The following is a 16,602-nucleotide window of genomic DNA, read 5'->3' as shown; positions in this document are numbered from 1 at the left end:
CCCTGGAGCCTAAGGTGGCCGAAAAATTAACTTTGGCTATAAGAAAAGACTATTATTATTAAAGAGCTGCGATAGTTGGGGCCCTGGTGAAGATGTTGCATTGGGACCCATAAACTTCAAGTTATGGCTGTGTTTCTCAGATAGATATAAATATACCAAGGTATCTGAGGAACAATAGACATTTAAAGAATTGTTGTGCATAAAGAAGATTCCATCTAAATTATTGAGAAGTATCCTATAGTGAAAGTCATCAAGACTGCCATTAAGAATTCTCATAGAGAGAGAGAGAACACCTTTGCCCATTTTGCCTTTTTAATACAGCAGATTGGAAGATTACTAAATTGTCATCCAAGACTAAATGTCAAAGATAAATACCGTAGCGTAATAAAATACTGTACTTCTGAATAAATATAGGAGGGGTACACAATTCCGCACTCCCGACAATTATTCAAAGTGAAGAGCAGCTACAAGAAGCATCTGGTACTGTGGAGACCTAGCACATCTGCATATTACACATGCAGCCTTGTAATCTTAATTTCAATTAGAACTATGTAATGCTCCATTTCATGGAGGAGCTGCAGAGAATATGAAGACTTTCTGCAGATTACAACTGATCAATGGGGTCCCTGTGCTCAATTTATTGTCAAGAAACCTTTCAAACAAAGTGGAAAATGCCATTTAATTAACCAAAACAACATGCAATTTTCATGATTTCCATTGGCTGAAATGCAGGTTACTTTGTTGTATATTGTTGTTTTTGTTTCTTTGTTATATACGTTATCACCAGACTAAAGAAACTTTATTATATGTGGATTTGATTATGGTCATTCTTATCTCTCCCTTTTCACTTTTACAGCAAAATATTGCAGCCCTGACAGAAGTTCTGTCGCTTATCCATGTTATGTAAATAAAAGCTTATAACCTGACTATAAATTCATCCATTGGTTTCATAAATTACTCTTTTGAAAGCTGAAACCTCCCAAATTTGGTTTAGGTTATGAAAATAAAGTTGCTGCAAAGCTGAAATATTGATCATTTAATGAACACAGAAAGGTCAGATTTTGGCAAGACAAAAGTTTTGTCGCCCACAGAAAGTAATGTGAGATTCAAGCAAATAATTAACTTCTAATACAAAGATATGTTGCATAACATTGGTGAATGAAGTTGTGGTGCTATTAGAGCCATATTTATTTATTTTTGTAAGACCTCGTGCACATGTTCAGTATTAGTGAGTTTTTTACCTCAGTATTTGTAAGACCTCGTGCACATGTTCAGTATTAGTGAGTTTTTTACCTCAGTATTTGTAAGACCTCGTGCACATGTTCAGTATTAGTGAGTTTTTTACCTCAGTATTTGTAAGGCCTCGTGCACATGTTCAGTATTGGTGAGATTTTGTTGTTGTTTTTTTGTAAATTCTTTATTTAACCCCTTTACGACCGCCGATACGCCTTTTAACGGCGGCATATTAGGGTACTTTTTCCGATCCGCCGCTTTTTAACGGCGGTCGGAAAAAAGGGTCTAGCGCCCCCCAGAGTCGGAAAATTTCCGGGGTCTCAGCTGCCGGGGGTAGCTGAGACCCTAGAGATTACGGTTCAGGCCGTTTTTTTCATTTAAAGGTACGGTGATCGCCGTTATTAACCGAATAACGGCAAGCATGTACCTGCAAAATGAAATGCCGGTTTTTAATGCATTTTAATGGTTTCTCTCACATTTGACGTGATCTAACAGTCAAATGTGAGAGAACGATCCTTGTCCGGTCCCTCTCGGTCCCCCCCCGGTACCTGGGTCTCGTTACCGAGTTCCCACGGCATTCCCCCGGCCCCCCTCCTTCTCGTGTCCGTGTAAAATGGCGGGCGCATGCGCAGTTCGACCGCCAAAGTCTGCCGCTTTCCACCTAGCAACGTCAGGAATTAATTTCATTGGTTCCTGACATTTGAACACTGTGTTAGACCCTATCACAGTGATCAAATACCCCAAATATTTTGGAAATGGCAGCATTTGGGTCTGCCTCCCTCTTCTCTCCCTTGTAGTTGATCTGGGAGAGAAGAGAGAGAGAGACTACATTTGCTGCCTTTTCTGTCAGAAAAAAAAACACCAATTTTTATTATAAATCAGTCATCCTCATCCCCAATATCCTCACCCAAAATATCCCCCCCAAATATCCTCATCACCTCCGTCAGAATCCCCCCTTAGTTAGAATTTTTATTTTAGATTTTTTTTTTCTTATATCAGGGTTAGATCAGGGTTAGCATCAGGGTTAGATCAGGGTTAGGATCAGGGTTAGGATCAGGGTTAGGGTTAAAAAAATCTAAAAAAAAAATTTCAAAAAATTTAAAAAAAAAAAAAAATTGTAGTATTTTTTTTTCTTTTTTTTGCTAGGCAGTGAAAAATACTGTAATGGCGCGGAGAACATTTACCGCCGAGCAGGCATACATGCTTCTTGCCTCCGGCAGTTCAGGCTCGGATACAGAGTCTGCCTCTGAAATCGAGCGATTTTCGGATGGTGATGACTCGGCTTCCTCCTCGGGATCCGACAGCCCGATGGTAGCGGAGTCGGTCGTCACTGCTGAAACGTCAGAGGCAGGTCCAAGTAGTGCCCTTCCCCGGCCACTATGGTATCCTGACCCGTCCTTCTCCCCTCAAATTCCTCCATTTGTAGCAACCCCCGGTATAAATGTAAATGTCACAAATTTTACCCCATTAGATTTTTTCCAAATTTATGTTACCCCAGAAGTCCTCCAATTATTTGTCCACCAAACCAATTTATATGCCCGTCAATATATATCCCAACATCCTACCTCCATCCATTCCCGCTCCTGGATCCCCACAAATGTCCCCGAACTTAAAACATTTTTGGGCATAACTTTTAACATGGGGTTAGTGAAAAAATCTACACTCCGCTCGTACTGGGCAACAAAAACAGTGCACAGCACCCCTGTGTTTGCAGCCATCATGACCCGATCCCGATATGAGACCCTTTTGCGATTCCTGCACTTTAACGATAATTCCCAAGCCCTCCAAAGAAATGACCCAAACTATGACCGACTTTATAAATTGAGACCCCTAATATCCCTTCTAAAAACTACCTTCCTAAATTCGTATACCCCTGACAAAAATGTTTCTATAGACGAGTCCCTTATGAGCTATAAGGGCTGTCTGTCTTTCCGCCAATTTATCCCCTCCAAGCGTGCCAAATATGGTATAAAATTATACAAAATGTGCGAAAGCACAACCGGTTACACGTGTACCTTTCTCATTTACGAAGGGAGGGATCGCCAAATCAACCCCCCAAACTGCCCCCAGGCAATTGGCATCCCTGGCAAAATTGTTTGGGAGCTAATGACCCCCTTCCTTGAGAAAGGCTATCACGTGTATACCGATAATTACTATACCAGTGTCTCCCTTTCTAAATCCCTCCACGCTGCAAACACAGGGGCCTGTGGAACAATAAGAAAAAACAAAGTTGGTCTACCCCCACAGTTGGTGTCTAAACGTCTGGAGAAGGGTGCGTCCTCCTCAATGGCAAGTGACCATCTTCTTGCCATAAAATGGAGAGACCGCAAGGATGTTTTCATGCTGACCACATTGCATGCGGATACCACTGTGACGGTCAGGGACAGGGGCGCCACCAGTGACAAACAGAAGCCGCTCTGTGTCGCAGACTACAATAAGTTCATGGGAGGTGTAGATTTGTCTGACCAGGTGCTTCAACCTTATCTAGTGAAGCGGAAAACCAAAACCTGGTATAAAAAGGTAGCAATCTATCTCCTACAGGTTGCTACCTATAATAGCTTCATCCTCTATAAAAAATCTCAAGGACCGCTCTCTTTCCTCCTATACCAGGAGAAAATTATTGAGAGCCTCCTCTTTGACTCGGAGGCACAGGAGGAAGCCTTCGAGTCAGAGGATGTCCGGAGACTTTCCGAGCGTCATTTCATTCGCCCCATCCCTTCCACTCCCACCCAAAGGTATCCCCAAAAAAGATGCCGTGTTTGTAGAAAGCACGGCACAAGGAGCGATTCCCGGTACTACTGCCCCATGTGCCCCTCCCAACCAGGCCTTTGCATCTCCCCCTGTTTTGAAACCTACCACACATCCCTCAATTATTAATTGGCATAAATAAATTACACCAAACTGTGTGGTAGCAGCTTTTTTTAATTTTGAAAATACTTTACTTTTATATTTCTGTTCAGTAATTTTTTTTTCTTGGACTAGTAATAAAGAGAAAATTTTCAGCAGTAAAACACATTTTACCCCATTTCACAATTAATTCCAGGACTTTATCATCACATCCCAAACAATTATTCAGACAAAACCCAGTCCACATGCCCACGTCTTTAGACTCCAAAGTGTGGACTCCACTAATGTTCTCAAAGTCTCATCATTTGACAACTTTCCAGGACTTCATTACTCAAACATTTTTTTTACCAATTATTTTAGTTTGACTCATATTACCACTAGGTCTTACTACACAAAACTTTTCTTTGCATTTATCTTGGTATTATGGGCATGATCATTTTATTGGAGGATCCCCTAACGATGATGCTGTGCCATATTCAAACACTATGGGCTTTACTGCAGGGTTCTTGCCGAACCACCTGCATCGAACAATACTTTCAGAATTCTGTAACGAATTGGTCGTTTTGTGCACATAGCGGTTCCTACCTTGGCGGGCAGGAGCCTGTTATGATGTACCATGTCGCTTGGCACATTTGTCCCTCATATAGGGATTGATGGAGCTAAGAAGACATTGTACGACCAGTTATTTGGAAGATAAAGCTGTCCTTCCGGCCCTGCTGGTGTTCTGTCATCTTTGGCACACTCAGGTTTGCCACATAGTGGCTGCCAACTCCTCCACATTTGAACATTTTGCCCTTCCGTCCAATAAAGTTTATTCTTCCTTCTACAACTGTTTTGTTAGCAAGACCAAGTCCAGTAAATGTGTTTTTAGGGGCATGCCGCCCTTTGTGAGTAATAATTCCTGGAAGGATTTTCTTGTTTGGTAGCACAATGTCTCTGTAAGCTTTGAATAGGTTCTGGGATTCCATCAGTTTTACCCTGAAGACCAAATGGTGCACCATCTATAATAGGCATCAGCTGCATAAAAAATGGTGTCAAACTACTCCCTACCTCTGTAAACAAATACATTACAGGGTATAACTTACAAAGACATTTATGGGGTTTTTCTGTTCTTGAAACCCAAAAAGCTCTGCAAATTTGAGAATATATTCCAAATTCAGCCAAATTTGCTTTCAAAAATTCAAATATTGCTCCTTTCGTTCCAAGCTCTACCATTTGCCCGTACAGAGGTTTCTCGCCACATGTGGGGTATCGGCGCGCTCATAAGAAAGTGGGTAACAAAGTGTGAGCTCCAATTTTTGGAGCTACCTCTTGAAAAAGTGAGAAAATTGATGCTAAAGCAACATTTTTGCTAAAAAAATGAAACTTTTCAATATGACAACCTAATGTTATCAAATTCTGTGAAGTACCTGTCAGTCCAAAATGCTCACTATACCCCTAGATAGAAGCCTTAAGGGGTCTAGTTTCCAAAATGGAGTCACTTGAGGGGGGTTTCTGCTGTTTAGGTACCTTAGGGGACCTGTAAATGTAACATGGTGCCCGCAATCTGTTTCTGCCAAATTTGCTTTCAAAAATTCAAATATTGCTCCTTTCGTTCCAAGCTGTACCATTTGCCCGTACAGAGGTTTCTCGCCACATGTGGGGTATCGGCGCGCTCATAAGAAAGTGGGTAACAAAATGTGAGCTCCAATTTTTGTAGCTACCTCTTGAAAAAGTGAGAAAATTGATGCTAAAGCAACATTTTTGCTAAAAAAATGAAAATTTTCAATATGACAACCTAATGTTATCAAATTCTGTGAAGTACCTGTCAGTCCAAAATGCTCACTATACCCCTAGATAGAAGCCTTAAGGGGTCTAGTTTCCAAAATGGAGTCAGTTGAGGGGGGTTTCTGCTGTTTAGGTACCTTAGGGGACCTGTAAATGTAACATGGTGCCCGCAATCTGTTTCTGCCAAATTTGCTTTCAAAAATTCAAATATTGCTCCTTTCGTTCCAAGCTCTACCATTTGCCCGTACAGAGGTTTCTCGCCACATGTGGGGTATCGGCGCGCTCATAAGAAAGTGGGTAACAAAGTGTGAGCTCCAATTTTTGGAGCTACCTCTTGAAAAAGTGAGAAAATTGATGCTAAAGCAACATTTTTGGGTAAAATGTTATTTTTTTTTTTTTTCATTCCACATTACTTTAGTTCATGTGAGGCACCTGAAGGGTTAATAAACTTCTTTGATGTGGTTTTGAGTACCTTGAGGGGTGCAGATTTTAGAATGGGGTCACTTTTGGGTATTTTCTGTCACCTAGGACTCTCAAAGTCACTTCAAATGTGATGTGGTCCCTAAAAAAATGGTTTTGTAAATTTTCTTGAAAAAATGGGAAATTGCTGATGAACTTTGACCCCTTATAACTTCCTAACCCCAAAAAATTTTGTTTCAAAAATTGTGATGATGTAAAGTAGACATGTGGGAAATGTTGTTTATTAACTATTTTGTGTGACATAACTCTCTGGTTTATGGGCATAAAAATTAAAAGTTTGAAAATTGCAAAATTTTAATTTTTTTTGTCAAATTTCATATTTTTTCACAAAAAAAAAAAAAAAATATCATCCTAAATTTACCTCTAACATGAAGCCCAATATGTCACGAAAAAACAATCTCAGAATCACCGGGATCAATTGAAGCGTTCAAGAGTTATAGCCTTATAAAGGGACACTGGTCAAAATTGCAAAAAATGGCCTGGGCATTAAGTACAAAACTGGCTTCGTCCTTAAGGGGTTAAGATGTTTCTTAATATTACAGAAATGAAATAGCAACAACAAAAAAGCATACACATGTATTTTTCAGATGAAAGGAAAAAGAAAAGGAAAGGAAAGAGGGAGAGATGGGGATGTGAGGTTGGTATAAAGTAAAGAGAGGACACAGGGTTGGGAATGTAGAGGGGGTAGGGGAAGGGGAAAAAGGTGAGATTCCCACCTATTTCTATAAAGGTGTCTGGTTACTAGGATTTATATATATGAAAGTATGAAAAGGTTTTGTTTTCAGAGGTGTGCATGAACAATGTGTTTGTTTTGCTTAACTGTCTATTCAGTTTCTGAGCTAATGTGTTATCTTTGGATGAGCAAATTTGTCAAGAGATTTTAGTTAGCTTTTGGTATCTGTCCCATTTGTCCCAAGATTCTAAAAGCTTTGCATTTTTCCTAGTGTATTTTGTGTGACTTCCATGAGCTTGAACGACTGTATCCATGCGGTTCAACAATGAGTCATACAATTTATTGATGCAGTCATCAGGAATAGCAAAGAATGCATTCTTACATGCCTCCCATAGTTCATCTAGATTCTTTGGTTTTGTCTTCCAAGCTTCCTCTTTCATCCTACCCGACACATGCTCAATGATATTCATATCTGGTGACTGGGCTGGCCAGTCCTTGAGCACCTTGATCTTCTTTGCCAGGAGGAACTTTGTTGTAGAGATGGATGTATGAGATGGAGTACCATCCTGCTTCAAAATTTGACCCCTTTTATGATTGGGAATGTAAGAGGTAGCTAATATTTCTTAATATTTTAGGCTATTGATATTTCCTTCCACCTTTCAAATGTTTCGCACACCCCCATACTGAATGTAACCCCAGACCATGATCTTTCCACCACCAAACATAACTGTTTTCTGGATCCATACGGGCTCCAGAAGGTCTCCTGCAGTATTTGCGGCGGCTGTGGTGAAATTCAACTGAAGATTCATCAGAGAAATCCACCTTCTGCCACTTTTCCATCGTTCATCTGTTTAGCAGGCTGTGGGACTTGGCAAATTCCACACAATTTTTTAATTGTCTTTTATTTAGTGCTGGTTTCTGAGCACAGATTGGTGGACCATGGAGGCCATTTCGAAACAGAATCCTACAAACTGTTCTAGTTGACACAGGGACTTGAGGTGACAAGGCCTGTTGTAGTTCTGCCACGGTGGAAGAGGGGTTGGCTTTGGATTTTCTAACCAACAAACTTTCCTCCTGAGCAGTTGTCTTGTGGGGTCTGCCAAACCTGGGCTTGACAAAAACATCTCCAGTCTCTTCAAATCTTTTTTTAATTCTTTGTACTTGACGCTGAGACACATTAAAGGTGCCAGCCACCTCTGCAGTGGATCTGTTCTTCAGCCTCTTGATAATCAAGGCTTTGGTTGCAGGGTGGATTTTTGGCATGTTGTCAGAGGTCACGTTACAGTTCAACTGAAGGTCTGGTGTGTTAGGTTTCTTTTTATACACACCCACTAATTAACCGATCATTTAGTGAGCACAGGTGAGGATGTAAACTAGGATTGGTTGCATTATATGACAGGGCGACAAAACGTTTGTGTTGCCAAAATTTGACCTTTCTGTGTTCATTAAATGATAAATATTTCAGCTTTGCCACAACTTTATTTTCATAAACTAAACCAAATTTGGGAAGGTTTCAGCTTTTAAAAGAGTAATTTATGAAACAAATGGATGAATTTAAAGTCAGTTTATCAGCTTTAATTTACATAACATGGATAAGCGACAGAACTTCTGTCAGGGACTGTACACTACACTAACAGCTAAGTCGTTTTACACTGGATGATGTTGACTGGCAATATGTTTGCCAGTCAGGGTTCGTCTAATAGTCTGTTTGACAGGATAACCAGGCTTCAGAAGCGCACTATATGAGCTGTAACAGATTGTGCAGCACACATAGCCTGCCATTCTTCTCAGCTGCTCAGTTCCTGGTTCTCGAAGACGATGCGCTGCCAAGAACGATAATTTTTGTACAAGTCAAAATCTAATTTCACCTGAGGAATGAGCATTTTGCTTCTTCATTTGGCATTTCAGCCTGTTTAGACTGCACTATTATTGTGAAATGAGCCTTCCTAGAAAACCAGTGGAGTACATTGAATCTTGTGGACCCTAATGCAAAATTTTTAAGAGAGTCCCCAATTATCACAGATCTTTAATAATGGTCTTTTCACAAAGGCCAAAAAAACTTTTTTATCCCATAGTCTCCAGGGATCAGGTGTGATTGAAACCCTTGCACCAATTATAGTTATGCCTCTGATACAAACACTGGTTCACAATAATCTTGCAGTGCAAATGGACCTTAACCTTGTTCTATAAGTGATTGTATTTAAAGGGGTTTTCTGCTACATAGATATTCATGACCTATCCCTTTTCAGACACGCCACCAGTCAGCTGCTAGCAGCTGCTACAGAGAAGGTACGTACAGTGTGACAAAGTGAAACGCCATCACTCTGTCACACTGTTTAATGGCTATTGCAGATTTGATCCTATTATTTGAATGTAGCTGGTCTGCAGTACTCAGGAACAGCCACTAAGCAGTGTGACAGAAGAGTGATCTTCTACTTGATGTATTGTTTAAATCTGGTTGCTGCCGGAGATGTGAGCATCTAATTGGTGGGGGTGCCAAATTGCAGACCACACCAATATGATATTGATGACTTATCCTACAGATAACTACAAAATACATACAGCTGCACTCTAAAATGCCAACAATGAATAAGTGAACTCTGGTATTAGATTACTGTTATAGGAATATTTGAAAAATGAGATACTTAGCTTATGTACTGGCCAATGCATGTGAGTTCGGTAACCAGCGGCAAGGTATATCTCTATATGCCGGCTCCCTAACTTAAATGCCTCTACTTGGGTTAAAAGCCTACATGTCTGGGCTGCTAGGATCCAGCTATAAAGGAGGATGGACACCACCTGGTTAAAGGGCAGAGTGCTCAATCAGACAGAAATGCACTACAAATATATCAAAAAGACTTTTTGATATATCTATACTACAGATAAGATATACAGATACTCAGCTCTTCAAATAGTAATGATAACAAAAAATATTTTATTAGAAAGCAATCCTAGTTAAACTCATATTGATGTTTCTGTAGCACAGACCTTACAAGAAATGGATTACAAAGTGTAAATATATGTTGAAGAAGCTGAAAACTGAGCCGCGCGATTTGCGGGATCAATAAGAGAATCAGAAAGAGAAGCTCTGCTGCCATACGTGTTATGAAACTATTTAAAAAGCAGCTTTGAAAGAAAAAAAAATACTATTTTTCTGATAAACTTACAAGTACTGTTTTCTTGGCTTCAGGGGTCCATTGCAGAATTTCTCTTTATTGTCTTGTAGCATACAAGTATTGTCAGCTCCAATGACATACACTTCCTGTTTGCTGAAGAAGCGGTTTGTTCCATCTGGACATGATGGATTTGGAAAACCTTCATTTGTAAAATATGGTCTTGGTTTTTGGAAATAAGCTTCGTGCCACTTGGTGATATTTCCATCGTGTTGAGCTGCAATGCATAGCACAGGAATGCGAGATGAATTCATTAAATAAATAACCCAACGTACCAAGAGAATATAGTCAAATATCTTAGAGAACTAGGTTTCTAACACTGGGACACATTTGACACGTGCTAAAACACTTTAGAGCTTTGTATCCTAAGTGAGAAAACCACTTTGGTGGTCCTTGTGCTCTTTTATGGGCCAAATGCCAAATGATAAAACTGTTATATTATATCCAGTATTATAGAAACAAAATACATAAGAAAAGTTATAACAAAGAGTTTACATTTGTATAATATTTTTATGTACTGTTTCAATACTATGCATGATATTGGTATTCATTTTCTTGTTTTCCCACCTTCATAAGTTACTTTTCTCTCAAAAATATTTGCAGTGGCAATGCAATTTACTTGTTTGGTCAAGTTTTTTTTTACTGTACATTGTATAGTTCCCTGATTCCTAAGGATATGTGCACAAGATCCGGACTCTCTGCGTCCTGGACGTGGCGGATCCTGACCTGTGGGGCCATGAGTCTACTCCGCAAGAGACCGCAGCTGCTCTAGGCCACCATATGAGCTCGGCCTGCTGAGGTCTCTCGCTGTGTTCTCCCTCAGAGAGCCACAGCTCAGGTCAGTTCATACTGTGAGCATCGGATTTCTATAAATCATATCCACTGTGCTTGTACTGTACGACACTGCGTTTTGGAAGCAGTGAAAACACGCTGCGTCGAAAACAGAATGAACCCTGTTTGTAAACACGAAGCCTAAGACCTTGCACTAAGGTTAAAACCGCTGTGTGATACTTTGAAAGAAATCCTTCTTTAGATCAATATTTAAGTAATGTACACGTAGTAATGTGAGCAGGGCAGTGCAGTCCAGAATACCCCCTCCAACAGTTTGCTGGTTATCCCTGCTTCTCGTTGCATTGATGCGCGAGCATGCTCGCACTGCTCAATACTTGATCAAGCATCAGGGTGCCCAGGTCCTCGCAGTGCTCGGCTGAGAATCGCAGATGCTCGGATGTGTCGTCCGTGAAACAAGAACACAAAGAGCCGGCTCCCTTTACTGAATGATGGGAGCCAGTACCCCACTGCAAGCCATTTGCAGTGTTTGAATGGCTCTCTCAGGAGTAAAAAAAAAGGCGTTTTTGGATGTAGTGTGTCCAAAAAAGCCCTCCATCCCTCCCCTGGAAATGCTCTGTTTGTGTGAGTGGAGAGTCGAACTGCCCAATCAGTGACTTCCATTATACTCGTTATTTGAGTTGAGCCCTTTCACAGCGTTTGACCTGCTTGACTCGAGTAACGAGCACCCAAGCATTTTAGTGCTCATCCATCTCTAATTGATAGCACTATTTTCACTTCAGCTAGTGCTTTCTCCAACGAAATTCTGCACATGCGGCTATCTTCAGGTTGTCAGCACATGCACAAGAACAAGGCAAAATAATTCAAGTAAAGCAAGTTTAGTCAACCATTGCAGCAGTGCGGTTTTGGTCTTGAAAATTAGCCTACATGAAGTTTAAAACTAAAGGCACCTATGCACATTAGATAAGTCAGTCAAGCCTGCTCATTTCAGTGGGATTGGCTGACCAATTAATTTGGAGGGGGATGTCTCTTAACTGATCACCAAAAGATTATGCGGCTGACCAGTTAATTTATAGGATGTTGTCTCTTAACTGCATGAAAAGATTATGCCGTGGAATATAAGGAGCAGATAGTTAAGTTTCAATTGCCCAATCCTTTTGTTTAGCAGGGAAAACATAAAAAATCATCTGTCAAGCATTTATGTTTATGGGGCAGTCAGCAATAGACACAGATGTCTTACAAACTATGGCCAGCTTTAAGATATGGGTTTTCTTAATGTACAAGGACAAGATAATTTCAGAAAAATAAAAACCTAAGGGCATTTAGACATCAAGTAGATGTTAATATTCACGGCCATTATTGAATACAGTGTGTGAACAATCAGGGCCTTGTTGCTTGCTGTATGTCTTTTAGGTTGTGTTCCCACAGAATGTACACGGTGGATTTTACGCTGTGTGCAGAAAATCCTCTGCATATTACAGTACTAGCGTTGTGAATGACAATTCAAATGTAAATTGACGAGCACCGAGGATTTCAAATCAGCATGTAAATTTATGCTGTGGATGTCACCATGGATATAACCCTTTGCGGTGCAGTGGAAGGAAGAAATGTGCAGACAATCTACAATGTCTCCACAACATCTGCAGTAATATTTTGTGCTGTGGATTCTATAATGCTATTTATACAGGGTATATTATGTAGCTTTATGACACAATTCACTATTGCATTTTAACAAGTTTTTTTTTGCGATTAATTTAAGTCAGTGTGGTTTTCCCCGATGTCATTAAACACATTCATGAAGGGAGACTTTTTTTCTAAACGGCACAATTTTGCACAACTCTACTCCATTCCCCACCTGGAGTAATGTTCTGTAAGTCCGTTATTTTGGCTCAGTTTTTGCGACATTTTGCAAAACCTGCAACTTTTCCAGCTAATTAATTGCAAAACCAGTTAAAGGCAGAAAAAAAAACAATTTGTGGCTTTGTACAAAATTTAAGAATTGTGTGAATTATTGTGATGATTTTGATCAAAAAAACATGAGCAGAGTCTAACTAGTGACTTTAAGATAAAAGCAAATGATGGAGTTTAACAGACTTAGGATGAAAATATGGAGTCAGTCTATATAACTGCAGACATCTGAATCCTTAAGGGGGCTTTACACGCTACGACATCGCTAATGCAAACTCGTTGGGGTCACAGAATTGGTGACGCACATCCGGCCGCATTAGCGATGCCGTTGCGTGTGACACCTATGAGCGATTTTGCATCGTTGCAAAAACGTGCAAAATCGCTCATCGGTGACATGGGGGTCCATTTTCGAAAATCGTTACTGCAGCAGTAACGAGGTTGTTCCTCGTTCCTGCAGCAGCACACATCGCTCCGTGTGACACCGCAGGAACGAGGAACCTCTCCTTACCTGCCTCCCGGCCGCTATACGGAAGGAAGGAGGTGGGCGGGATGTTACGTCCCGCTCACCTCCGCCCCTCCGCTTCTATTGGGCGGCGGTTCAGTGATGCAGCTGTAACGTCACTGTGACGCTGAACGAACCGCCCCCTTAGAAAGGAGGCAGTTCGCCGGTCACAGCGACGTCGCAGGGCAGGTAAGTAGTGTGACGGGTCTGGGCGATGTTGTGTGGCACGGGCAGCGATTTGCCCGTGTCGCACAACAGATGGGGGCGGGTACCCACGCTAGCGATATCGGTACCGATATCGCAGCATGTAAAGCGGCCTTAAGAGTATGTACACCACACACGATAAGAATTTTTTGGTGTTGCTCGAGACAGTGGGCAATCACATGACCACAAGTATGCGATTAGCAATCATGCGATCACGTGTTGACTAGATGTGCTCAGCCACACTCAAAATAAATGAATTGAGTGAGGCCTAGCATGACTAGTCGTAATATGGCCAGAACCAGGGAAATTGTATACTTATGGTTAAGTGACCATCTGCTCTCGCAGGTAAGAATCCTGACAGCATGCAATGAGGCCACTGTAAGGAATCATCATTTCACAGTCACAGTGTCTGTAGGCTTTCATCCCAATCCTGAACAACCCCTTTAATAAATTTGTAGACACAGGAAAACATCTGTACATCTGTACAGCACCTAGACCTCATACTTCTTATGATGGTTAAGAGCCCTTGGGATTGTAAAACTACTAATCACAAAATCATTGTCTTTTCTAAGGATAGGTCAAGACAGTAAATAATAAAATTCTTCTTCCCAGAAATTGACTGCATGGTCAGAAATTTAGCATATAATAATAATAATAACAACAACAATAATAATAATAATAATAATAATAATAATAATAATAATAAAATAATAATAATATGTTGTAATATATTAATAATATACCATATTTGTTTTATGTTCTTACTAATTTTTAAGCTGAATTGCTTTTTAAACATAGAAATGATCAAGAAGCAAGCAGAATACTGTTTGACATTATTATTATTATTATTATTAATAATAATAATAAATATAGATATGCATTTATTCAGGAACCTATTTCTGTAGGGTGCCAAAGTGTTAAAGTGGATCTCTAGGAAAATAAAAAAAATAAATAACTAAAGGAAAGGTCATTATAAGTAAATTCCTAAATACATTTAATTACCAATTCACAATTGTTTTTGTCTAAGGAGGTAGTCACTCTAGACTTAAAATGGCCACTACTTTGTTTCACTGAGAGAATGTAAGGACAAGTCTCTGTGAGCATGTGCAGTAGGAAGCTCCGTCCTCATTCATTTGTAGGAAGATTTGCTCCACTAATACTGCTGGAGCTACCAGAGGTGCTGGGGTAAGAAGAAGCCGCTCAGACATCTGTGTCCGGTCTTTCTGAATAACAATATGTGTCACCAGGTCACACTAGTGTAGTTTCCTACTACACATGCTCCTAACAATCTAGGACAGATTTCTGTCAGTGTAAGGTGACAGCCATTTTAATTCTATACTGATTGCTTCTCTAGACATAGTGATTCTAATTTTCTAATTAAATATATTTAGGAATTTATTTATAATGAAATTTCCTTTAGCTAATAATTTTTTCTACTCCCATAGATCCCCTTGTGACGACATAGACTTTTTCAATGTGTGTCGTGGGTTAAATTTCTTACATTAGCCAGACGTATTGTTCTTCTGTGTGTTAACTCATGCTTGCTAAACTATTGTTTCTGCCAGACGCTTCTGAGCGTTCATTGTAATGTAGTTGCGTATTGCTAATCTAATGTAAATTACCTCATTGGCAATTGTCTAGTCTGTGGATTGCAAATTGTAAATATCCTCAGTCTTTATGTCCACATCATTTAAATGAAAATTATCTATGCAGCTTGAAATTCATCCAATAAGAGAAGCAACCTTGTATAACCAATCCAATAAGGGCACAGTATATCCTAAGGGAAGGCTCTGGCTATAAAAGGGGACTTCTTAGAGTCACCAGGGTTGATGGATGTTGCATGATTCAGTCTAAGCTCTTAGGAGCTGGCTAGGGGATCAGAACCAGGATGCCTTGTGGACTCAGTCTAGGGACTTTGGCTCCGACTAGAGGATCACTTGGCTACATGGCTTCAATCTAGGGACTTTGATTCCGATTGGAGACCATAACCGCAGTCTAGGGATTTCTACTCTGGCTGCCAGGATTATATCATATCATCATACCAGAGACTACCTAAGGAAGAAACCCAGATTGGGACAATCCAGTCACCTGACTGCAGACTTTGCAGACCTCAGCCAGCTTCCTAAATCTGGCGTTATTCCATTCTCGGTGGGTGCCCGCCGAAAGCGGGGTGCTGCTGGATTGGAGTAAGTAGCCCTGGAAGCTCTGAGGCACGGACATTCTAAATCCCTGGTGAGCCAGCGGAAGGGTGAGAAATTGTTGCCGATTATATTTTGTGGTTTTGCTGGTTATGTGCTATGTGCCGTTAATTGTTTGGGGATCCAATAAAGTCTTAATATTGTGATTCTCTAACCCTGTGTTGTCTGAGTAGTGTTCCGCCCATGGTTAAGGAGGTCAGGCGTTCAGTTGGGATGAGCCCTGGGCCATGCTGTCTTTCTAAAGGCAGCCAGGCCAGCGGACGAGAGCACCCACTGACCTCCGTGTCTCCACACCCCTTTGATGAGATCAGTTTCATTCATGTCCCATTCACAACACTCCACTCTGGTGCACTTTAATTACTATACAGTAACATATTTGTTGTTGGTGTCAATTTACATTTGCTGAATACATAGCATAGCCAATGTTGAATAAAGGTAGAGTTTATATTAAAGGGGTTCTCCACTTTGGACAATCCTCATTTGATAGAAGTAACTCTTGACAATACTGGGATCATAAAGTCTCTTTCTGCTGGAAGCCCAGCGACTAGCTACAGGGTGATTCACTCGCTACTTTAACCCCCACAAAATTGCTGTACCTTCTAAAAAAGACCATCTATAGTACTGAAATTTGGACTGAACACACATTGGTTCTTGAGAAACTGATGTTTTAAAGCAGCAGGTATTGAAAATGGCCCCCATTCGCATGAAAGCACGCCTTCACGCCTTGTTCCACATTGATGATTGTATTCCGCAGGACATCTGTGGTCATAGCCTGAATATCTCACGTACGTTCCCTACCAGTGCCTGTAATGTGCCAGAAGTCACTGT

At 40.6% G+C, this 16,602-nt stretch overlaps 1 protein-coding gene across 1 annotated transcript in view; it reads right to left on the bottom strand.

Moving 5' to 3' along the window:
• The window catches only part of PTPRQ (protein tyrosine phosphatase receptor type Q), an 855,789-nt gene that overhangs the window by 134,875 nt on the left and 704,312 nt on the right, over positions 1-16,602 (bottom strand). The window contains exon 50 of the mRNA XM_075342420.1: positions 10,168-10,390. Coding sequence (XP_075198535.1) covers positions 10,168-10,390 — 223 coding nt within the window. The remainder of the gene's footprint in view (positions 1-10,167; positions 10,391-16,602) is intronic.

Source organism: Anomaloglossus baeobatrachus, chromosome 4, assembly GCF_048569485.1.
Source record: "Anomaloglossus baeobatrachus isolate aAnoBae1 chromosome 4, aAnoBae1.hap1, whole genome shotgun sequence".
NCBI lineage: Eukaryota > Metazoa > Chordata > Amphibia > Anura > Aromobatidae > Anomaloglossus > Anomaloglossus baeobatrachus.
Note: the sequence above shows the minus strand (reverse complement) of the source record. Positions and strands in the feature narration are given on the sequence as shown.